The sequence below is a fragment of the Anomaloglossus baeobatrachus genome, chromosome 3 (genome assembly GCF_048569485.1).
Source record: "Anomaloglossus baeobatrachus isolate aAnoBae1 chromosome 3, aAnoBae1.hap1, whole genome shotgun sequence".
NCBI lineage: Eukaryota > Metazoa > Chordata > Amphibia > Anura > Aromobatidae > Anomaloglossus > Anomaloglossus baeobatrachus.
Genome location: NC_134355.1, coordinates 101,649,827 through 101,675,310, shown reverse-complemented (window position 1 = coordinate 101,675,310; position 25,484 = coordinate 101,649,827). Strand labels below are relative to the sequence as shown.

Genomic DNA, 25,484 nt, shown 5'->3' with positions numbered 1-25,484 from the left:
GCCTGGACCCAGCAAAAGGGAGTCCAGCAAGGAACTTCTTCGAGGAAGCATCTGCCTTCCACTCTCGAAGCCACAGGATCCTGCGGATAGCGAGGGAATTAGCCGAAGCCACCGCAGTGCAGTGAGAAGCCTCCAGCATGGCAGACATGGCATAGGATGAAAAAGCTGAAGCTTGGGAAGTTAAGGCAACCATCTCAGGCATAGATTCCTTGGTTAGGGAATGCATCTCCTCTAGAGAAGCAGAGATGGCTTTGAGAGCCCACACTGCTGCAAAAGTTGGGGAGAACGAGGCCCCCGCAGCTTCATACACAGACTTGGCCAGAAGGTCGACCTGGCGGTCAGTGGAATCCTTAAGTGAGGTGCCGTCAGCCACCGACACAACGGTCCGGGCTGATAGCCTAGACACCGGAGGGTCTACCTTTGGTGAATGAGCCCACTCCTTGACCACCTCAGGTGGAAATGGAAACCGGTCATCAGAACCACACTTTGGGAAGCGTTTGACAGGACAGGCCCTGGGCTTGGTCACAGCGGCCTGAAAACTGGAGTGGTTAAAGAACACACTCTTTGTCCTCTTAGGCGAGGTAAACTGGTGCTTTTCTGCCAGAGAGGGTTGCTCCTCCGATACTGGCGGATTGAGATCCAGTACAGAATTAATGGACGCAATCAAATCACTAACATCTGAGTCACTTTCTGACAGATCAATGGGGCACATGGAGTTAGCCTCCGAGCCCCCTGTAAAGGCATCCTCCTCGTCCCGCGAGTCAGCGTCTGAAACAGAGCCGCGGTACGAGGAAGAAGAGGGAGCCCTGCGTCTCCTTTTAGGAGGACGGGGTCTGGGACCAGATGATGAATCCTCTGTGAGCTCCGCTGAGAGAGCACTAGCAGCAGAGGCACCCTGTGAAGGGGGCTGATGCATGTTCAGCAAAGTCCTGGACAGCTGTCCCATGGAGTCGGCAAAAGACTGGGAGATAGACCTAGATAAGGATTCTACCCAAGCCGGGGGTTCAGCCACAGGGACCGGAGCAGCCTGAGAGACCACTGGGGGGGCGATTCCAGGCTGAGGCATCGTCAGGTTAGAGCAGGCATCACAATGTGGATAGGTGCTCGGTTCAGGCAGTAGGAGCTTACATGCAGTGCATACTGAATACAGCTTTGGAGCCTTGCTCCTCGTGTGAGACATGCTGCTGAAGTGGGGGCTCTGCCAGAATGACCCCCAGAGAGTATATACAAAAGGTCCACAACCAGAGGTTGTGGCTTACCAGACCGCTGGAGCGGTTTGTGTGCCCTCCAGATCCCAAAGCCCGGACCCCCAAGCACCTCAGCAGGGATGCTGCAGCCAGCGCTGATCGCAGGGAAGAACGCTGAGAAAATGGCGCCGGAGTGAAGAGAGGGGGCGGGACTCTCTCTGAGAGCGGGATCTGGAGGGCCAAAGAGACCTACAGGGGAGGAGACATGAACTCAGTGAGGAGTGTCTCTCCCCTGTGTAGAACGGCCGCTGGGCGGAGCCGCACTGTCCCTCTGCATGAATGACATGCGAGGGCAGTGAAACCGAAAGTAGGCCTCCGGCGAAGCCGGGGCCTAAATTTGAGCGGTGCAGCCGGCGCGCAGGCACCATCGGCGCGGTTCTCAGGCGACAGCCAGAGAACCCGCCGGAAATGTCACAAAAATCACTCAGCACACTCTCCCCGAACAATAAAGTACAAGGGACCCCATATATAAACGTCTCAGGTACTTAGCTTGCTGAGACGCAGGGTTCCAAGTCCCTGGGGGCGAGTTCTCCGGTCCAGCAGGATCCTGAAGGGCTGCGGATGGAGACCGGTCTCCTGCCAAGCATGGAGAACCGTGCTGGCTCCCACTTCAAGCCAGAGCCCGGAGGGATGGTGAAGGAGCACGGCATGTAAGGCTCCAGCCTTGGAATCAACCTTAACAGCACCGCCGACACAGTGGGGTGAGAAGGGACATGCCGGGGGTCCAGGCTTGGACCCGCTTTTCTTCAAACTCTTTCCAAAAATGAAAAATCAGATGAGAATGCATGTGTGGATGTATGCCTCCTGAACACAAAGCGATAAACTGGCTAGATCTGGTTCTCCAGGGGGTGTATAAGCTCAGAGGGAGGAGCTACACTTTTGAGTGTAGTACTTTGTGTGTCCTCCGGAGGCAGAAGCTATACACCCAATGTCTGGGTCTCCCATAGGAACGATAAAGAAAACACTATACTTACCTAATGGTCGCGCGGTGGGCCTAATGGGCGTCTCCGTTGTCAAGTTCCCAGTGCCGCCTCTTTTGGCTATCTTTGTTCTCCTTCTCTAGCCGCGGTGCATGATGGGTCCGACATCATCCACACTCGCCGGCATTCAGGTCCTGAGCAGGCGCACTTTAATCTGCCCTGAGCAGGTCAGATCAAAGTATTGTAGTGCGCCTGCACAGGACCGGCGAGTGTGTATGACGTAGACGGGTCATGCACACAGGCTTCAGAGAGAGGACGAAGATGGCTGAAAGGGGAGGGGTCCGCACCGGAGAACGGAGACACCTATACGAGCCAACCGCGCGACCATTAAGTATTATAAAAAAAATATTTGATGTTATACTACCGGCCCGGGCTCTTATATACAGCATGTTAGAATTCTGTATATAAGAGCCCGGTGGTGGTGGCTGCAGCTTACAGGCTAAAAAACTGGTGACAGGTTCCCTTTAAACACTGGCAGATTATTCAGATGCTGTTTGAAAATTGGTTTACACAGATTTAGTCCTGAAAGCACATTATCTATCTAGCTACATGCATATTAGCACCACTGAATGTGGCTAATGTGTATGTGAACCTGCAGCTATACAACGTGCATAATTCAGAGTCAGCCTCAGACAAAAAAAACAACACACCTTTCTGTGAACATAGCCTAAGAGTTGTGATTTCTAGTGACGATAATGTACAAGAATAATTGTATTCACACGAGGCCATTACCGTGGATTCTCTTCTTATCCGCCTGTTTGGCTTTCCCAGAGCTTCAATAATTTCTAGTGCATACAGAAGCTTGTGCGCGCTTTTTATTCGAAGCAAGTCTTTCCAGCAAGGCCCGTCATTTCCCTTAAAAGTAAAAAATCTATGTATTACTATAAAAAAAAAATATATGCAGCACTGCAGGTGCGTGGAATGTAGAAAGAAGAACTGTGTACGGATATTGTCGTGCCCTTATCTCTACATCACTGCAAAGTACCGTGTGTATAGGAAATGTCCCCAACATTGGGGTGCCCTCACCTGCTCTTCGGACACATTCTGGAATGCCTGCAGCATATTAGGACAGGTAGGAAGTAACATCAGGAGCTCCCAGACACGTCTGGATAGGTTCTCCGCGTGGAGATGCAGTTCTTCACACCTTGCACTCTGCAATGAAGTGGATAAAATTAGTAGCTAGAATAATGCTTTGCTGCTTCCCTTTCATATAAAGACTGTATAAAGCAATAAGGGTCTGGGAACACGTTGCAGACTTGTTGCACTTTTTCTGCGCAGATTTGACACAAATTTACTGATGCCAGCAAAGTGAAAAGAATCCGCACATTTGGTAAATCTGCAGCATATCACTTCTTTCAACGATTTTGCTGCAGATTTCACTCACGCTAATGAATGGTAAAAATGTGCACCAAAACCTCATGCCAAAATGCATTAAAGCGCAAAAACTTGAGTTTTTTGCAGCTGCGTTTTCCTGGCAGGAATTTTTGCAAACATTTAACGTGTGCGCATACCCTCAAAGTGTCCAATTTAAAAAGGGGTTATCCTCCAAATAACACTACCTATACATAGAAAAGTGATAATTATTATTAGTTGGGGTCTGACTGCGGAGACCCATACTGATCACAAAAACAGCTCCTGTGTCCCGTATGTAAACACAATGTGTATATTTGTGATCTCCAGTCCATTCACTTCTGGGGTTATGGGTAGAGATGAGCGAACCGGTCGCGGTTCGGCTCGAGGTTGGTTCGCCGAACGGACCTCCCGTTCGAGTTCGGTTCGTCGAACGTTCGACGAACCGAACTCGAACTGCATAGGAAACAATGGCAGGCAATCACAAACACAGAAAAACACCTAGAAAACACCCTCAAAGGTGTCCTAAAGGTGACAAACAACTCAAACACATTGGAAAGTGACAAGGACATATACTCATGCGAAAACAAAACAGCTGGACAAGGAAAAAGAGGAGGACACACAGATATAGGCATGGCACGCCCTTCTAAAATCATGTAAAACACCGCAAGGTGACTCCAAGCGGAGTCTCCATTTTTTCCAAAAATTGGGCCACACACACACCCACCCCTTCAGTGGCAGCAGTTGTGCCCCAGTTGTACACTATACAGCTACATTTGCATCAAGCACATTCAAAAATACGCCATTCTTATCCATCCCCAGGATGACACCGGGGTAGGTAGCAAAGTCTTTGCTGACCCATGACTTGTTCATCTTGGCTTCTTTTAAAAACAATGTAAGCAAGGGTTACTCCAAGCGGAGTCTCCCTTTTTTCCAAAAATTGGGCCACACAGACGCCCACCCCATCAGTGGCAGCACTTGGGCCCTAGTTGCAAACAGGATGTTTTGATTTGCATCAAGCACATTCAAAAATACGCCATTCTTATCCGTCCCCAGGATGACACCGGGGTAGGTAGCAAAGTCTTTCCTGATCCCAGCTCTGTTCATCTTGGCTTCTTTTAAAAACACATCAAGCAAGGGTTACTCCAAGCGGAGTCTCCCTTTTTTTCCAAAAATTGGGCCACACAGACACCCACCCCATCAGTGGCAGCACTTGGGCCCTAGTTGTACACTTCACAGCTACATTTGCATCAATCACATTCAAAAATACCCCATAATTAACCGTCCCCAGGATGACACCGGGGTAGGTAGCAAAGTCTTTCCTGATCCCAGCTCTGTTCATCTTGGCTTCTTTTAAAAACACATCAAGCAAGGGTTACTCCAAGCGGAGTCTCCCTTTTTTTCCAAAAATTGGGCCACACAGACACCCACCCCATCAGTGGCAGCACTTGGGCCCTAGTTGCAAACAGGATGTTTTGATTTGCATCAAGCACATTCAAAAATACGCCATTCTTATCCGTCCCCAGGATGACACCGGGGTAGGTAGCAAAGTCTTTCCTGATCCCAGCTCTGTTCATCTTGGCTTCTTTTAAAAACACATCAAGCAAGGGTTACTCCAAGCGGAGTCTCCCTTTTTTTCCAAAAATTGGGCCACACAGACACCCACCCCATCAGTGGCAGCACTTGGGCCCTAGTTGTACACTTCACAGCTACATTTGCATCAATCACATTCAAAAATACCCCATAATTAACCGTCCCCAGGATGACACCGGGGTAGGTAGCAAAGTCTTTGCTGACCCATGACTTGTTCATCTTGGCTTCTTTTAAAAACAATGTAAGCAAGGGTTACTCCAAGCGGAGTCTCCCTTTTTTCCAAAAATTGGGCCACACAGACACCCACCCCATCAGTGGCAGCACTTGGGCCCTAGTTGCAAACAGGATGTTTTGATTTGCATCAAGCACATTCAAAAATACGCCATTCTTATCCGTCCCCAGGATGACACCGGGGTAGGTAGCAAAGTCTTTCCTGATCCCAGCTCTGTTCATCTTGGCTTCTTTTAAAAACACATCAAGCAAGGGTTACTCCAAGCGGAGTCTCCCTTTTTTCCAAAAATTGGGCCACACAGACACCCACCCCATCAGTGGCAGCACTTGGGCCCTAGTTGCAAACAGGATGTTTTGATTTGCATCAAGCACATTCAAAAGAAGGGAATTTTGTTACTTACCGTAAATTCCTTTTCTTCTAGCTCTTATTGGGAGACCCAGACGATTGGGTGTATAGCTACTGCCTCCGGAGGCCACACAAAGCATTACACTAAAAAGTGTAAGGCCCCTCCCCTTCTGGCTATACACCCCCAGTGGGATCACTGGCTCACCAGTTTTAGTGCAAAAGCAAGAAGGAGGAAAGCCAATAACTGGTTTAAACAAATTCACTCCGAGTAACATCGGAGAACTGAAAACCGTTCAACATGAACAACATGTGTACCCGCAAACAAACCAAAAATCCCGAAGGACAACAGGGCGGGTGCTGGGTCTCCCAATAAGAGCTAGAAGAAAAGGAATTTACGGTAAGTAACAAAATTCCCTTCTTCTTCGGCGCTCTATTGGGAGACCCAGACGATTGGGACGTCCAAAAGCTGTCCCTGGGTGGGTAAAGAAATACCTCATGTTAGAGCTGCAAGACAGCCCTCCCCTACGGGGAGGCAACTGCCGCCTGCAGGACTCTTCTACCTAGGCTGGCGTCCGCCGAAGCATAGGTATGCACCTGATAATGTTTGGTGAAAGTGTGCAGACTCGACCAGGTAGCTGCCTGGCACACCTGTTGAGCCGTAGCCTGGTGTCGTAATGCCCAGGAAGCACCCACGGCTCTGGTTGAATGGGCCTTCAGCCCTGATGGAACCGGAAGCCCAGCAGAACGGTAGGCTTCAAGAATTGGTTCCTTGATCCCTCTAGCCAGGGCGGCCTTAGAAGCCTGCGACCCTTTGCGCTGACCAGCGACAAGGACAAAGAGTGCATCCGAACGGCGCAAGGGCGCCGTGCGGGAAATGTAGATTCTGAGTGCTCTCACCAGATCTAACAAATGTAAATCCTTCTCATGAACTGCATGAGGACCAAACGAAGGCAAGGAGATAAGATGATTAAGATGAAAAGAGGATACCACCTTCGGGAGAAACTCCTGAATGGGGCGCAGCACTACCTTGTCCTGGTGGAAGACCAGGAAGGGAGTCTTGGATGACAGCGCTGCCAGCTCAGACACTCTCCGAAGAGATGTGATCGCTACCAGAAAAGCCACGTTCTGGGATAGTCTAGAAAGTGAAACCTCCCTCAGAGGCTCGAAGGGCGGCTTCTGGAGGGCAACTAGTACCCTGTTCAGATCCCATGGATCTAACGGCCGCTTGTACGGGGGAACGATATGGCAAACCCCCTGTAGGAACGTGCGCACCATAGGAAGGCGTGCCAAACGCCTCTGAAAAAAGACGGATAGCGCCGATACCTGACCTTTAAGGGAGCCGAGCGCCAAACCTTTTTCTAACCCAGATAGCAGGAAAGAAAGAAAGGTAGGCAATGCAAATGGCCAGGGAGACACTCCCTGAGCAGAGCACCAGGATAAGAATATCCTCCACGTTCTGTGGTTCTTAGCGGACGTGGGCTTCCTAGCCTGTCTCATGGTGGCAACGACCCCGTGGAATAATCCTGAAGACGCTAGGATCCAGGACTCAATGGCCACACAGTCAGGTTCAGGGCCGCAGAATTCCGATGGAAAAACGGCCCTTGGGACAGTAAGTCTGGTCGGTCTGGTAGTGCCCACGGTTGGCCGACCGTGAGCTGCCACAGATCCGGATACCACGCCCTCCTCGGCCAGTCTGGGGCGACGAGTATGACGCGGCTGCAGTCGGATCTGATCTTGCGTAGCACTCTGGGCAAGAGTGCCAGAGGTGGAAACACATAAGGGAGCCGGAACTGCGACCAATCTTGCACTAGGGCGTCTGCCGCCAGCGCTCTTTGATCGCGAGACCGTGCCATGAAGGTTGGGACCTTGTTGTTGTGCCGGGACGCCATTAGGTCGACGTCCGGCCTTCCCCAGCGGCGACAGATTTCCTGAAACACGTCCGGGTGAAGGGACCATTCCCCTGCGTCCATGCCCTGGCGACTGAGGAAGTCTGCCTCCCAGTTTTCTACGCCGGGGAAGTGAACTGCGGATATGGTGGAGGCCGTGGCATCCACCCACATCAGAATCCGCCGGACTTCCTGGAAGGCTTGCCGACTGCGTGTCCCTCCTTGGTGATTGATGTATGCCACCGCTGTGGAGTTGTCCGACTGAATTCGGATCTGCTTTCTTTCCAGCCACTGCTGGAAGGCTAGTAGGGCAAGATACACTGCTCTGATTACCAGAACATTGATCTGAAGGGTGGACTCCTGCTGAGTCCACGGACCCTGAGCCCTGTGGTGGAGAAAAACCGCTCCCCACCCTGACAGACTCGCGTCTGTCGTGACCACCGCCCAAGACGGTGGTAGGAAGGATCTTCCCTGTGATAATGAGGTGGGAAGAAGCCACCATTGCAGAGAGTCCTTGCCGTCTGTGAAAGGGATACTTTCCTGTACAGGGATGTTGACTTCCCGTCTCATTGGCGGAGAATGTCCCATTGAAGTGGACGCAGATGAAACTGCGCAAACGGAACCGCCTCCATTGCCGCCACTATCTTCCCGAGGAAGTGCATGAGGCGTCTTAAGGAGTGCGACTGACCTTGAAGGAGAGTCTGCACCCCAGTCTGTAGTGACCGCTGCTTGTCCAGCGGAAGCTTCACTACCGCTGAGAGGGTATGAAACTCCATGCCAAGATACGTTAGTGATTGGGTCGTGACAGGTTTGACTTTGAGAAGTTGATGATCCACCCGAACGTCTGGAGAGTCTCCAGCGCAACATTCAGGCTGAGTTGGCATGCCTCTTGAGAGGGTGCCTTGACAAGTAGATCGTCCAAGTAAGGGATCACAGAGTGTCCCTGTGAGTGCAAGACTGCTACCGCTGCCGTCATGACCTTGGCGAACACCCGTGGGGCTGTCGCCAGCCCGAATGGCAGAGTTACGAACTGAAGATGGTCGTTTCCTATCACGAAATGTAGAAAAACATTGGTGCTCTGTAGCAATCGGCACGTGGAGATAAGCATCTTTGATGTCTATTGATGCTAGGAAATGTCCTTGAGACATTGAGGCAATGAGGGAGCGGAGGGTATCATCCGGAACCGCCTGGCCTCCACGTGCTTGTTGAGCAGTTTTAGGTCCAGAACGGAACGGAAAGAGCCATCCTTGTTTGGCACCACAACCAGATTGGAGGAAAACCGTGTCTTGTTCCTGAAGAGGAACCGGGATTACCACTCCTTCTGCCTGCAGAAGAGCATCTGCTCGGTGGGGAGGTGGGGACGTTCTGAAGAATCGAGCCGGAGGACGAGAACAGAACTCTGTCCTGTGCACGTGGGCACACTGTCCCTCACCCACCGGTCTGTGACCTGTGGCAGCTAAATGTCGCCAAAGGCGAGCGAGTCTGCCATCAACCGCGGATGCGGAAAGATGAGAGAGCTGAGAGTCATGAGGAGACCGCCTTGGTAGCGGGTCCTCCGGCTGCCTTCCTTGGGCGTGATTGAGCCCGGCCGGCAGCTGAGCCCCTCTGAGGCTTTTCAGCCCTTTTGGACGAGGACAATTGGGACCTGCCCGAGCCTGGGAAGGACCGAAACCTCGACTGTCCTTCCAGGACAGCATTAATAGGGTAAGTTGCAATGCAGACATTGCGAGGTTACGGACGCCCCTGCGGCACAGATGTACCTGTGCTCAAGACCAGCTGCGCAAGAACAGCTGAAGAGCTTAGGGTGCCCATACGGCTGTGAATGCCGGAGCAACCGACACGCCGATAGCCTCATAGACAGATTTCAACCAGAGTCCATCTGTCTGTCAATGGCATCTGTAAGTGAAGTCCCATCTCCACTGCAACTATGGCTCTAGCCGCAAGCCTGGAGATCGGAGAATCCACCTTTGGACCCTGGGTCCAACGCCTGACCACTTCAGGGGGAAAGTGATAACGTGTATCCTTAATACGTTTGGAGAAAACGCTTATCTGGGAAGCGTGGTGTTCCTGGACTGCTTCTCTGAAGTCAGCGTGGCCAGAACAATACTCAATATAAGTTTGAGCTACTGAAATGGGACTTCTCCTGCTGTGAAGCTGACTCCTCCGCTGGGTGGGGGAGCTGAGGGAGAAAAGATCCAACATTCCATTGAAGGACGCTATAGGATCATTCCTTATGGCGTCACCATCCGGTGTATCCGGAGTGAGAGCGGTGTCAGGATCAAAGTCCTGATGAGCTACGTCTGCCTCATCATACAGAGAGCCTCCTGGGACCCCCCCCGGAGCACCGATTTTATTCCAAGTGAGGGTGGCCAGGGAGCAATGATCCAGATTGCCCAAGGCCTGTCCGGACTGCAAGTCTCTATGTCATTGCAACTCCGTCCCTGTCCTTGGACAGGGTTGAGAGGTGGTTCTTTTGGCCACGTCAAGTAGAGACCCCGGCTGACCAAGTGCTACAGGGGAGCATTGCACACAATGGGGAGCAGTGCCGTGGAACAGTATCACATGCAGTAAAAACAGCATCGAAAGCCTGTGTTGCTTATATGCTGCTGCCGACTTATAGAGCCAAGAATGGCGACCGTACAGTGCAATGTATATCATACAAGCATAAAGTACAAATGAACACTGCAGCACATGCAATACAAGCAGCATAGAAAGCCTGCTTTTCTGCTGCTGTAGACTAGCCATCTAGGGGAATATAGCCCAGAATAGCGACCATACAGTGCAATGTATAGCATACAAGCATAAGTACAAATGAACACTGCAACACCTGCAATACAAGCAGCATAGAAAAAAACCTGTGCCTCAGCACCCTTGCTTTTCTGCTGCTGTAGTCTAGCCATTCTATGGCGAATATAGCCAAGACTAGCGACCGTACAGTGCAGTGTATAGCATACAAGCATAAATACACATGAACACCTCAGTACGTGCAATACAAGCAGCATAGAAAGCCTGTGCCTTAGCACCCATGCTTTCCTGCTGCTGATGTGTCGCCATCTAAGAGGGCATATAGCCCAAAATAGCGACCTATGCAGTGTAAGCTTAAAATACAAATAGACAAACTGCGGTATTTAGTGTCAGCACCCCAGGTGCCGCTTACCGCCCGCCTATAAGCGGGTGTGTGGTCGCCCTAGTCCTGTGCCTGGTTGCCCAGAGTCCGTTCTCCCAGCTCGGGCTGCAGGAATGGCTGCCGGCGTCCTTCTCCAGCTCGTGTGAGTAGGGGCGGGCCGTGGGCGTGCCCCAAGTCAGAGCGGGAAACCGGCGTCCCACAGTGTCTAGTGAGAGGGCTGGAGCATGTAAATAAGGCTCCAGCCCTCGGCGCTGCTGATTGTACAGCGTCTCTCCCCTACCCTGATTGACAGGGTGGGGGCGGGAACGAAGCGGAGCTAGGCCGCAAAAGCCGGGGACTGGATTTATAAGCGCCGCCGCCGTAAAAGCGCGGTCGGCGCTAAGTCCCCGGCGCACTACAAGTCCCAGCCGCGCCGCCGCTCCCGGAGCGTCCGGCGCGGTAGTTCCCAATAAATAAAGTCACTCAGCTAGGCTGCAGTGACTGTAACCCTTTACTGTCCCCGGCGCACTAGCACACCCAGCAAGTCTGGAGTGTGCTGTGCCTGTGTACGGGGACACAGAGTACCTGAATGGTGCAGGGCCATGTCCCTGAACGGCACTCCCGCTCCACATCCAGCAGGTTCAATGGGTCTGTGGATGGAGCCCGGCCTCAGGGCTTTGGGGCCGGTAAGATCCCACTTCCTCAGAGCCCCTCAGGGGGATGGGGAAGGAAAACAGCATGTGGGCTCCAGCCGCCGTACCAGCAATAGGTACCTCAACCTTACAAACCACCAGTGGGGTGAGAAGGGAGCATGCTGGGGGCCCCATATGGGCCCTCTTTTCTTCCATCCGATATAGTCAGCAGCTACTGCTGACTAAACAGTGGAGCTATGCGTGGATGTCTGACCTCCTTCGCACAAAGCCGAAAACTGGTGAGCCAGTGATCCCACTGGGGGTGTATAGCCAGAAGGGGAGGGGCCTTACACTTTTTAGTGTAATGCTTTGTGTGGCCTCCGGAGGCAGTAGCTATACACCCAATCGTCTGGGTCTCCCAACAGAGCGCCGAAGAAATACGCCATTCTTATCCGTCCCCAGGATGACACCGGGGTAGGTAGCAAAGTCTTTCCTGATCCCAGCTCTGTTCATCTTGGCTTCTTTTAAAAACACATCAAGCAAGGGTTACTCCAAGCGGAGTCTCCCTTTTTTTCCAAAAATTGGGCCACACAGACACCCACCCCATCAGTGGCAGCACTTGGGCCCTAGTTGTACACTTCACAGCTACATTTGCATCAATCACATTCAAAAATACCCCATAATTAACCGTCCCCAGGATGACACCGGGGTAGGTAGCAAAGTCTTTGCTGACCCATGACTTGTTCATCTTGGCTTCTTTTAAAAACAATGTAAGCAAGGGTTACTCCAAGCGGAGTCTCCCTTTTTTCCAAAAATTGGGCCACACAGACACCCACCCCATCAGTGGCAGCACTTGGGCCCTAGTTGCAAACAGGATGTTTTGATTTGCATCAAGCACATTCCAAATCCACAAGCATTTACTCTCCCCAGGATGACACAGGGGTAGTAAATTCCTTCTGGATCCATGACTTGTTCATTTTGATGAACGTCAGTCTGTCCACATTGTCACTGGACAGACGCGTGCGCTTATCTGTCAGCACACACCCAGCAGCACTGAATACACGTTCAGAGACAACGCTGGCAGCTGGACACGACAAAATCTCCAAGGCGTAACTGGAGAGCTCTGGCCATTTTTCTATGTTTGAAGCCCAAAAGGAGCAAGGCTCCAGTTGCACAGTCATGGCATCGATGTTCATTTGGAGATACTCCTGTATCATCCTCTCCAGCCGTTGAGTATGTGTCAGACTTGTTGTCTCTGGTGGCCTTGCAAAAGAGGGTCTAAAAAAATTATGAAAAGATTCCATAAAATTGCTGTTACCGGCACTAGATACGGTCCTACTGGTACGGGTAGACTGGTGAAGATGACGAGACCGTCCCATGTTTGTCAAGTTACAACTGGGAGATTCCCTCCCTGCACCTGCACGGTTGTTTGGTGGAAAAGCCGAGCTAAGATCGAGTAACAGCTTCTGCTGATACTCCTGCATACGTGCGTCCCTTTCTATGGCTGGAATTATGTCACAAAATTTGGACTTGTACCGGGGATCTAATAGTGTGGCAATCCAGTAGTCATCATCACTTCTAATTTTGACAATACGACTGTCATGTTGGAGGTAGTGCAACAAAAAGGCACTCATGTGTCTTGCGCAGCCATGCGGACCAAGTCCACGCTGTGTTTGTGGCATAGAGGTGCTACCCGTTCTTTCTTCCTCTGACATCTCCCCCCAACCTCTTTCAACTGAAATTTGACCAAGGTCTCCCTCATCCGCTGAGTCTTCCATGTCCATGGACAGTTCGTCCTCCATTTCTTCATGTTCTCCTGCACCTTGCTCAACATTTCGCCTGCTACTATGCGCCCTTGTCGATCCCTGTTCCCCATGGTCCCATGCCTGCTGCGTTGGTGATGATGAACGTCTGGACCTTGGTGATGTTGTTGTCCCTTGCACATATGAATCCTCCTGTAGTTCCTCCCCTTCATGTTGTCCCACCCCCTGACTCCGAATAGTGTTTAGCGTGTGCTCCAGCATGTAAATGACTGGAATCGTCATGCTGATAATGGCATTGTCAGAGCTAAACATATTCGTCGCCATGTCGAAACTGTGCAGAAGGGTGCATAGGTCCTTGATCTGAGACCACTCCATCAGGGTGATCTGCCCCACCTCTGCATCTCGTTGGCCCAGGCTATACGTCATGACGTATTGCACCAGGGCTCTGCGGTGCTGCCACAGTCGCTGTAACATGTGGAGAGTTGAATTCCAGCGTGTCGCCACATCGCATTTCAGGCGATGAACCGGCAGGCCGAAAGACTTCTGTAGCGATGCAAGTCGCTCAGCTGCGGCGCTTGAACGCCGGAAGTGAGCAGACAGTTTTCGTGCCCTGTTCAGAAGGCCATCTAGGCCGGGATAGTGTGTTAAAAATTGCTGCACGACAAGGTTCAACACATGAGCCATACAAGGTACGTGTGTCACCTTGCCCAGGCGAAGGGCCGCACCCAGGTTTGCAGCATTGTCGCACACGGCCTTACCAGGCTGCAGGTTGAGTGGAGACAACCATTTATTAAACTCGGACCGCAGAGCTGACCACAACTCCTCAGCTGTGTGACTCTTATTACCAAGACATGTCAAGCTAAAGACCGCCTGATGCCGTTGCGCTCGGCTGCCAGCATAGTAATGAGGCGTGCGTGATTCCTTCTGCGCAGTGAGAACGCTGGTGGCCTGACCAGGCAGGCTTGGGGCGGAGGTGGAGGACCCAGATGAGGTGGAGGATGCAGAAGCTGTGGCGGAACTTGGACAGACAGAGGATTGACACACAAGTCGTGGGGACGGCAAGACTTGTGCAGCAGACCCTTCACCATCTATCACCATAGTTACCCAGTGCCCAGTCAGCGACATGTAACGTCCCTGTCCATGCTTACTGGTCCAAGTATCGGTGGTGAAATGCACCCGTTCACACACAGAGTTTCTCAAGGAAGCGGTGATGTTGTGTGCGACATGCTGGTGTAGCGCGGGCACACCTTTCTTAGAGAAGTAGTGGCGACTAGGCATCTGGTACTGGGGCACAGCGACAGACATAAGGTCTCTAAAATCCTGTGTGTCCACTAGGCGGAAAGGCAGCATTTCGGTAGCCAAGAGCTTACAGAGGGATAGAGTCAACCTCTTAGCTTTGTCATGGGTCGGAGGAAGTGGCCTTTTATTTGACCACATCTGAGGGACAGAGATCTGGCTGCTGTGTGTAGACGGTGTTGAGTAGGGTGTCCCTGGAAAAATGCAGGTTTGTGAGGAAAGTGCAGGCGGACACATGATGTTGCCTTCATCCAACGTTGGTGCTATCGATGTCTGAGAGAGCTGTACACACTCACTTGTTTCCCCTTCCAAACCAACTGACGACCTTACAAGCAAACTGCCTGTTGCGGTTACAGTGGTGGAAGTTTTGCGTGGAAAAACAGGTGTGACAGCTGTCCCCACAGTCCTAGAAGATGAAGAGCGCGCGGATGCACTGGAAGGGGCGGGCGGTGGATGGTTCGCTCCGCTAGCCGGCATTGCAGCACGGTGAGCTTCCCACCGGGACTTATGATATTTATTCATGTGACGATTCATGGAAGAAGTTGTCAAACTGCTGAGGTTTTGACCTCTACTAACAGAATCATGACAAATGTTACATATCACATGAGTTGGGCGATCTTTTTCGATGTGAAAAAAGGCCCAGGCTAGGCAAGGCTTAGAGGCCATGCGACCTGTTGATCCACCCCGAATAATGCTCATAGGCAGAGTGGTGGCTGAGGATGCAGTTGTAGACGTGCTACCAGTGCTCCGACTCTGTCCAGGAAGGCGCAAGGTAACTTCGTCGTCGGTTGCATCCTCCTCCACCGCCTCTGTTGACCTCCTCGAGTGCCTGACTGGGGGTTGACAGTAGGTGGGATCTAGAACGTCATCATCAATTGTTGTGTTCGCACTCCCCTCCCCCTCAGACCGAGCCTCTTCTTGCCCTGACCGAATATTTAAGTTGTCATCCCAATCGGGTATCTGCGTCTCATCTTCATCAGTATGTTCCTCATTGTCTATAACCACAGGTGTTACAGTTTGTGACAAAGGGTCAACATTATGCTCAGAAACTTGGTCCTCACGGCCTGAATCTGAGTCACAAAGGTTCTGGGCATCACTGCAGACCATTTCCTGTTCTGTACTCACTGTAGCTTGGGAGCAGACCTCTGATTCCCAGGCTATAGTGTGACTGAACAGCTCTGCAGACTCAGCCATCTCAGTTCCACCATACTGTGCAGGGCTGATGGAGACTTCAGAGCTGGGAGAAATCAAGTGTGATTGGGATGACAACTCAGAGGAATGGTGTTTTTTGGATGCGGTACTTGAAGTGGCTGAGAGGGCACTTGTTGGACCACTTGAGATCCATTCAAGCATTTTCCTTTTTTGCCCATCATCTACCTTTGTTCCTCTTGTTCGTGTCCGTAAAAAAGGGAGCACATCGGATTGTCCACAATAAGTAGTAGACATCTTACTTTTGCTAGTAGATGGTCTATCTTCAGCAGATGATAATGGAGCTTTGGCACCTTCCCCACTGACAAAACCTTTTTTGCCTTTTCCACCACGCCTCTTCCCCTTTCCACCAGCATCTGTCATTTTGCCACTCATGTTGATTGCGACAAGATTGTGGACTGAAAATGTGGTAGTAAAAATTGAGAGGTGGTGAAGATTGCAGTGGTGGTCTAGCTTTATTAACAGCAGAATAATAAAGAATAAATATCCCTGACAATGTAACTTAGTTATAATTCGTTGGAGTGTGCAACGCAGGCAGACGTGCTGCAAATGTCTTGGCACTAGTGGGACTATAGCAAAGTCCAATAGCCACGTATAGGATGCCACTAGGTACACTAAGTGTGTGCTAGTATAATGGCTTAGTTATAATTAGTTGGAGTGTGCAACGCAGGCAGACGTGCTGCAAATGTCTTGGCACTAGTGGGACTATAGCAAAGTCCAATATCCACGTATAGGATGCCACTAGGTTCACTGAGTGTGTGCTAGTATAATGGCTTAGTTATAATTAGTTGGAGTGTGCAACGCAGGCAGATGCGCTCTGCAAATGTCTTGGCACTAGTAGGACTATAGCAAAGTCCAATAGCCACGTATAGGATGCCACTAGGTACACTGAGTGTGTGCTAGTATAATGGCTTAGTTATAATTAGTTGGAGTGTGCAACGCAGGCAGATGCGCTCTGCAAATGTCTTGGCACTAGTAGGACTATAGCAAAGTCCAATAGCCACGTATAGGATGCCACTAAAAAACACTTAGTGTGTGCAAGTATAATGGCTTAGTTATAATTAGTTGGAGTGTGCAACGCAGGCAGATGCGCTCTGCAAATGTCTTGGCACTAGTGGGACTATAGCAAAGTCCAATAGCCACGTATAGGATGCCACTAGGTACACTGAGTGTTTGCTAGTAAAATTGCTTAGTTTAAAAAAGTTGTAGTGTGCAATGCAGGCAGACGTGCTCTGCAAATGTCTTTGCACTAGTGGGACTATAGCAAAGTCCAATAGCCACGTATAGGATGCCACTAGGTACACTGAATGTTTGTTAGTATAATGGCTTACTTAGAATGAGTTGGAGTGTGCAGAGGACAAGAGGGTACAGTGGCAGGATTGTGGTGCTCTGGGTAGAGGAATGGAAGTCTGCCTTTCTATTCCCTCCTAATGGTGAAATGCAGGGAGGAAATCCCTGACCTGGGCTACACAGACGCTGTTGCTGTTTGCAGGACCTGTCACTTATGGCTCTCTGACCCTGCCGGTTTGAGCCCTTAAAAGGACTGCTAGAATGTGCTCTCCCTAAGCTGTCTAACGCTGTGTATGCAGCGCATACAGCTGTATCGGCTATAGGACTCAGGAGGACGGAGCTGCGACACTGATGTCTGACACCAAAGACGCAGAAGGCAGATAATGGCGTTCGTGAAGAAAATGTCCGGTTTTATAATGCAGGGACATGTGACATGCAGATCCTATCACACATGCCGTTGCTTCTCTGGCTCAAAGTCCACTTAGGTGTGTGTGTGTCTGTGATTGGCTGACATGCTGGCCCGCCCCACAAGACGCGCGCGCTTAGGGAAGGAAGACAAGAAAAAAAAAAAAATGGCGATCGCCATTATAGAAACAGCAGTGATCTGAAGGCGCTGTTCACGCACACTATACACTGAAATGTGATAATAGTTTGATTCACAGAGTGACTTACACTATTACAGCAGAAACCAAGCTAGGATTTAGCTGTTTTTTGGCTGCTAGAACCGTTCTCGAACGTTTCTAGAACTATCGAGCTTTTGCAAAAAGCTCGAGTTCTAGTTCGATCTAGAACATGCCCCAAAATCACTCGAGCCGCGAACTGGAGAACCACGAACCACGAACCGCGCTCAACTCTAGTTATGGGAGCAGCACTACACGAGTGTGACCAATGCTCCTATGGACAGTGAGTGCAGGGTTGGCCACACATGTGCAATCATTACCCCATTCACAGACAGGACTCCAATCAATTATACATTATGTTGTGGATAGGTGAGAAATGCTATTAGATATATTCTTTTTATGACAAGTGCATGGCAATATCATCAGTTTTGTAAATTATATATCTTAGCCTAACCTTTCTTAAATAAATAGAGGCTCAATGGTGAGCACTGCAGACAGGCAGCACTGAGAATACAGAGTGATTCCAACCAAGACATCATCGGTATAATAAAAAACAAAGACACACATAATATAAATACATATATGTCTTACCTCAATGTCCAATAAATCCATCTCCCCAGATGGAGGCTTAAAAGAGGCTAGCATTTCCAACAAGTCAAACAGCGTGGTGAGATGAGGTTCTTGTAATAGGAGAAGCATGGGGATATTTTCCTTCTGTGGTGGGGGCAGACATGAGGCTGGGAGCTGAACACCTTCTCCTTTTCTTTCGCGACGTGGTGCCCCCAAAGATACAAATACCATCTGATAAAAGGTACAAGGCAATTATTACATTTAAAGAATTGTTCCAGAACATATTATTAAGAAAGAGGAAATATTGCAACACATCTAGGAATTGTAACTATAGTCCAGATAGACACACAAAAAACAGAGCCTTTTTTAACTATCATTTCCCCCCTCCTGCCGCTGATCGCAGTCTCCTTCCTTGATTGATGGGATGACGCCCTCCGTCATCCTACTCGTCGCATTTTCAAATCTCGCGCCTGTGCAGTTAGGTCGGCTCGTGCAGGCGCAGTTCGCTCTGCCATATCGCGGCCAGAGCAGAAAACACAGCTGCCCTAACTTGCGCCGGTGAGCTAAATGTGCAGGCGCCAGATTATGAGCGGGTACGACCATGGCGCTGGTGAGGTCAGCACTTTGCATAACCTCACCAGCGCCATGCTTGTATCCGCCCATAATCTCGCGCCTGTGCATTGAGCTCACCGGCGCGAGCTAGGGCAGCTGTTTTCTGCTCTTCCCGCAATATGGCAGAGCGAACTGCGCCTGCGCGAGCAGACTTAACTGCACAGGCGCGAGATTTGAAAATGCGACGAGGAGGATTACTGAGGGCGTCATCCCATCAATCAAGGAAGGAAAACGGCGATCAGCGGCAGGAAGGGGGGGGAGGAACAGAAAATGAGCCCGCCCATCTGGCCAACCAAGGTAATTAGCATACCTAACAGCCAGGTCTTATAAAGTTATTTTTGGGGTCTGGAAGGGGAGTCAGGGTCAAGGTGCACCTTCATAGAATACAGCCCAGGAGCAGAAGGGGATTCTTTTAGTTTAATAGGGAAAAATCTGGTGACAGGTTCCCTTTAAAATGGCATCAATAGAAATCCACCCCTCTTGGAAATACCTGCATATCCTTAAATCCCAGCTCATGAAGAGTCTTCTCATCATAATCAGTTGTTAGTTCATGGCCTGATGAAATCATGCGAACTGGACCCATAAGGCCACCTGTCCAAAAAAAATATATAAACAATCTTTATTTTTACGAAGACCACAACCAATGAAAATCTAAAGAGGACTTACACAACATGTAAAATTAACCATATACTAGTAAATGAGAAGAGAAGATATCAAACGTTACAGAGTTAAATTCGACCTTTCCTGCCAATTATAAATTTGTCACTAAATTATCTAAAAGCCCCAATCTTGTGTGTATGGAGTTTGATCATTTTGTATATTTCCCTTGCAAAAATACTGATTTGCTCCTATTTTGGAAAAGAAAACGATACCAAAATGTAATCAGTCACTCTTCAGGATAGGTCTGGACGTGAATCTGGAACAATACAACAACTTATGCAATTAATAAAACCAAGATGCCAGTGTGAACATAGGCAAAATTCAAAGGTGAAACCAATCTGGATACAGTAAGGTTATGTGCGTACGTGTGCGCTCTGCACCGCACCTAAAGGGTGCGCTTCAGAGCGAAGCTGAAAAGCTCCGTTCTGAAGCGCATGGTGCCGGCAGAGAACGTGCGCTCTGCCTGCAGCTCCTGCCATAGACAGAGCAGGGGCTGCCGGCAAAGCGCACGGAAGAAGTGACATGTCACTTCTTAGAATGCGCGCTTCGGGCAGCAGCCGAAGCACTGCGCTCTAAGACGCCACGTGCGCACGGCCCCTGCACAATCTCCATAGAGCGCAGCGTAACTGCATGTAATACTCACACGTGCGCACATAGCCTTAGTGTCCAATATCCAGAAAGTAAAAATGGCCAAACTATCTGCTGTGCTAACTTATGATTAATTGATATGTCCAACTTTGCGATTTGAATGGAAAATTCTTTTAAACTTTTTACAAAACCTCCCTGGCAACAAACCGCTGCATATTTTTACAGGCTTAAAGGGCATTATCAGTAGGATGCACCCTCCTAAACCATCTAGATGGGCACGTAGGTCATAGAGAGCTGAATAAACCTATATATTGATATCTGTGATCCGATGTCTTGTTCCAGAGAAATCCACATTCTTCTTAACCCCTTAACGACCCATGACGTACTGGGTACGTCATGGATCGTGTGAGGTTAATCCCCGCCCCCTGCCGTGGGCAGGTCGCGGCGATACGCACACATATCAGCGGTTTTCAACAGCTGACATGTGTGCCTGCTAAGTGCGAGTGGAATCGCTTACACCCATGACTATTAACCCCTTACATCTCGCTGCCAAAATCTGGCAGCAAGATGTATATGCGCGCCACCATTACAGTGACTTACCCCGCCCCCATTGGAAGTCACGTGGCATGATCACGTGACTTCCGGTGGTTGCCATGGTAGCATAGGGTCATGTGATGACGCCTGTAGCTAACATGAGTCACTTCCTCTCAATGCCGGAATACAGCCAGCATTGAAAGTAAAGCACCAAATCTGCAGTTCTCAGCTCTGTAGCTGTGATCTGCAGATAGGGGCAGAGCGATCGGACTGCTGATCAATATAGCCCCCTAGGGAGACTAGTACAAACTAAAAAAAAAAAAAAAAAAAAAAAAATTAAAAAATAAAAGTTTAAATCACCCCCTTTCACCCCATTGAAAATTAAAGGGTTAAAAAACCCCCACACTTGGTATCGCCGTGTTCAGAAATGCCCGATCTATCAAAATATAAAATCAATTAATCTGATTGGTAAACGGCGTAGTGGCAAAAAAATTCCAAACTCCAAAATGTTTTTTGGTCGCCGCAAATTTTGCGCAAAATGCTATAACGGTCGATCAAAACGTAGCATCTGCGCAAAAATGGTACAGTTAAAACAGTCAGCTCGAGATGCAAAAAATAAGCAGTCACTGAGCCCCAGATCCCGAAAAATGAGAACACTACAGGTTTCGGAAAATAGCGCAAAACGTGCGCCACTTTTGGACAAGCTTGTGAATTTTTTTAACCCCTTAACACCTTCACGACTGGCCGATTTTTCGCTTTCCGTTTTTATTTCTTCGCCATTCTTTTTTTGAGACGCGTAACTTTTTTAATTTTCAGTCAATATGGTCATGTGAGGGCTCATTTTTTGCGGAACGAGCTGTACTTTTAAATGAAACCATCAGTTTTACCATATAGTGTACTAGAAAACGTCAAAAAAAAGAGAATTTGTTTACTTACCGTAAATTATTTTTCTTATAGTTCAGTCTTGGGAGACAGAGACCTTGGGTGTTTATCTTCTGCCTCCGGAGGACACACAAAGTACTACACCTAAAAGTGTAGCTCCTCCCTCTGAGCTTATACACCCCCTGGTGAGCCAGTCACAGCCAGTTTAGTGCAAAAGCTGAAGGAGAATAGCCACCCACAAGTAGAACAGAGCAAGAGCCGGAACAACCGGAGACTCTGTCCACGACAACAGCCGGTGAAAACACGCGGAACAAGGAAATTGCCAACAGGCAACAGGGAGGGAGCTGGGTCTCCCAATACGGAACTATAAGAAAAAGAATTTATGGTAAGTAAACAAAATTCTCTTTTTCTTTATCGTTCCTTTGGGAGACCCAGACCTTGGGACGTTCCAAAGCAGTCCCTGGGTGGGAATAAACAGAAAAACTAAGAAGTAGGCAGAACCTAAATTCACAAATGGGCGACTGCCGCCTAAAGAATGCGTCTGCCCAAGCTCGCATCTGCCGAAGCATGAGCATGCACTTGGTAGTGCTTCGAGAAGGTATGCAGGCTAACCCAAGTGGCAGCCTGACAGACTTGTTGAGCCGTAGCCTGGTGCCTAAAAGCCCAAGAGGCACCGACAGCTCTGGTCGAGTGTGCTTTGATCCCCGGCGGGGGAGGCGACTGCGTACTCTGGTAGGCGTCAGAGATGGTCGACCTAATCCAACGGGCTAAGGTCGGCTTAGAAGCAGGGAGGCCCTTGCGCCGACCTGTGGTTAGCACAAAAAGAGAGGTCCACCGCCTAAGCGCAGTGGTGCGAGACACATAGATCCGGAGAGCACGCACCAGATCTAGAGTATGTAGAGCTTTTTCAAAGCGATGAACAGGGGCCGGACAGAAGGAAGGTAAGGAAATGTCCTGGTTAAGGTGGAAGGGAGAGACCACCTTAGGAAGAAAGTCCGGAGTCGGACGGAGAACCACCTTGTCTTGATGAAAAACTAAAAAAGGTGACTCCGAGGAGAGCGCAGCCAAATCAGAGACTCTCCTGAGAGAAGTTATGGCAACCAGAAAGGCCACCTTCTGTGAAAGACGGTACAAAGAAACCTCCCTTAGAGGCTCAAAGGGGGGTTTCTGCAAGACCGTGAGAACCAAGTTAAGGTCCCAGGGGTCCAAGGGCCGCCGATAAGGCGGAATGATGTGAGACGCACCCTGCATGAAGGTGCGGACCTGAGCCAGCCGAGCGAGACGCCGCTGGAACAGAACTGACAGAGCTGAGACTTGTCCCTTGAGAGAGTTGAGGGACAGTCCTAGCTGCAGACCGGACTGTAGAAAAGACAGAAGGGTCGACAAGGAGAATGGCCAAGGAGGATGGCCGGTAGAGCGACACCAGGACAGGAAAATTTTCCAAGTCCTGTGATAGATCTTAGAGGAGGAAGACTTACGGGCCCGAGTCATAGTGGAGATGACTTCAGGGGGGATACCAGAAGCCGTCAAAATCCAGGACTCAAGAGCCACGCCGTCAATTTGAGAGCCGCAGAATTCGGACGGAAAAACGGACCTTGCGAGAGTAGGTCTGGACGGTCCGGGAGATGCCACGGCATCTGTACGGACAGTTGGAGCAGGTCCGGATACCAAGCTCGCCTGGGCCAGTCTGGTGCAATGAGGATGACTCGACGACCCTCCATTCTGATCTTGCGCAGGACTCTGGGCAAGAGAGCTAGAGGGGGAAACACGTAGGACAGACGAAAATGCGACCAGTCCTGAACCAGAGCGTCCGCGGCGAAGGCCTGAGGATCGTGGGAGCGAGCCACGTAAACCGGAACTTTGTTGTTGTGACGGGATGCCATTAGGTCCACGTCCGGAGTGCCCCATTTGCGGCAGATCGACTGAAATATTGCCGGGTGCAGGGACCACTCGCCACCGTCCACGCTTTGACGGCTGAGAAAATCTGCCTCCCAGTTGTCCACGCCTGGGATGTGGACTGCGGATATGGTGGACCTGGAGTCCTCCGCCCATTGAAGAATGCGTTGTACCTCCATCATTGCCAGGCGGCTGCGTGTCCCGCCTTAATGGTTGATGTAGGCAACCGCTGTCGCGTTGTCTGACTGGACTCGAATGTCCCTGCCCGCCAGCAGGTGGTGAAATGCTAAGAGAGCTAGAAACACGGCTCTGGTTTCCAGCACATTGATTGAAAAGGCTGACTCCGACGGAGTCCAAGTGCCCTGTGCTCTGTGATGGAGACATACCGCTCCCCAGCCGGATAGGCTGGCATCCGTGGTGAGAATCACCCAGGACGGGGCCAGGAAGGAGCGCCCTTGGGACAGGGAGAGGGGCCGAAGCCACCACTGAAGAGAGCTCTTGGTCCATGGCGACAGAGCCACTGACTTGTGTAAGGAGGAAGGCCGCTTGTCCCAACAGCGGAGAATGTCCAGCTGCAGGGGGCGCAGATGGAACTGGGCAAAGGGAACAGCCTCCATGGACGCCACCATTTGACCCAGCACCTGCATCAGACGCCTGAGGGTATAACGGCGGGGCCTCAGGAGAGAGCGCACCGCCAACCGGAGTGACAGCTGTTTGTCTAAGGGCAACTTCACAAGTGCCGGCAGAGTCTCGAACTGCATCCCTAGGTACGTGAGACTCTGGGTCGGAGTCAGAGTGGATTTGGGAAAATTGACAAGCCACCCGAATTGGGCTAGAGTGGCGAGAGTGAGCGAGACACTCCGCTGACAGTCTGCGCTGGATGGAGCCTTGACTAGAAGGTCGTCCAGGTAAGAGCACAGCCAACCCCTGGAGGTGCAGAACTGCAATCACTGCTGCCATGACCTTGGTGAATACCTGAGGTGCCGTGGCTAACCCGAAGGGGAGAGCCACGAATTGGAAATGATCTTCTCCTATTGCAAAGCGTAGCCAACGCTGGTGTGAAACTGCAATTGGCACATGTAGATAGGCATCTCTGATGTCGATGGACGCCAGGAAATCCCCTTGGGTCATTGACGCAATGACTGATCGCAGAGACTCCATGCGAAAGTGCCGCACCCGAACATGCTTGTTGAGAAGCTTGAGATCCAGGATGGGCCGAAAAGTACCGTCCTTTTTGGGAACCAGGAAGAGGTTGGAATAAAAACCTCTGAACCGTTCCCGGGCGGGAACCGGTACAATTACTCCGTTGGCCTGCAAGGCTGCCACGGCCTGTGAGAAGGCGGCAGCCTTGGAGCAGAGGGGAGTTGAGAGAAAAAATCTGTTTGGTGGGCTGGAAGAGAATTCTATCCTGTAGCCGTGAGAAATGATATCTCTCACCCACTGATCGGAGACCTGTTGAAACCAAGCGTCGCCAAAGTGGGAGAGCCTGCCACCGACTAAGGACGTTGCTGGAGCGGGCAGAGAGTCACGAGGAGGCTGCCTTAGTGGCAGGACGTCCTGCGGTCTTCTGTGGACGCGCTCTTGAGCGCCAGCTGGATTTCTGATCCTTAGCTGAGTTAGCGGACGAGGCGGAGGGCTTAGAGGACGACCAGTTGGAGGAAAGAAAGGAGCGAAACCTCGACTGAATCCTACCCTGGGCAAGTTTCCTGGTCTTGGTTTGTGGCATGGAAGTACTCTTCCCGCCAGCAGCCTCCTTAATAATTTCATCCAGCTGTTCACCGAACAGCCGGGAACCAGCAAAAGGGAGCCCAGCAAGGTACTTCTTTGAAGAAGCATCTGCCTTCCACTCTCGAAGCCATAAGATCCTGCGGATAACGAGGGAATTAGCCGAAGCCACCGCAGTGCGGTGAGAAGCCTCCAGCATGGCAGACATGGCATAGGATGAAAAAGCTAAAGCTTGGGAAGTTAAGGCAACCATTTCGGGCATAGATTCCCTGGTGAGGGAATGCATCTCCTCTAGAGAAGCAGAGATGGCTTTGAGAGCCCACACTGCTGCAAAAGATGGGGAGAACGAGGCCCCTGCCGCCTCATATACAGATTTGGCCAGAAGGTCAACTTGGCGGTCAGTGGCATCCTTAAGGGAAGTGCCATCAGCCACCGACAACGGTCTGGGCTGAGAGCCTAGACATCGGA

General features: G+C 50.5%; 1 protein-coding gene across 3 annotated transcripts in view; it reads right to left on the bottom strand.

Annotated features, from left to right (window-relative positions):
• The window catches only part of USP34 (ubiquitin specific peptidase 34), a 386,361-nt gene that overhangs the window by 189,263 nt on the left and 171,614 nt on the right, over nucleotides 1-25,484 (bottom strand). For all 3 annotated transcript variants that reach the window (XM_075339351.1, XM_075339349.1, XM_075339350.1), the window contains 4 exons: nucleotides 19,222-19,322; nucleotides 18,141-18,350; nucleotides 3,254-3,379; nucleotides 2,960-3,082 (listed from right to left, as the gene is read on the bottom strand). In XM_075339351.1, coding sequence (XP_075195466.1) covers nucleotides 2,960-3,082; nucleotides 3,254-3,379; nucleotides 18,141-18,350; nucleotides 19,222-19,322 — 560 coding nt within the window. The remainder of the gene's footprint in view (nucleotides 1-2,959; nucleotides 3,083-3,253; nucleotides 3,380-18,140; nucleotides 18,351-19,221; nucleotides 19,323-25,484) is intronic.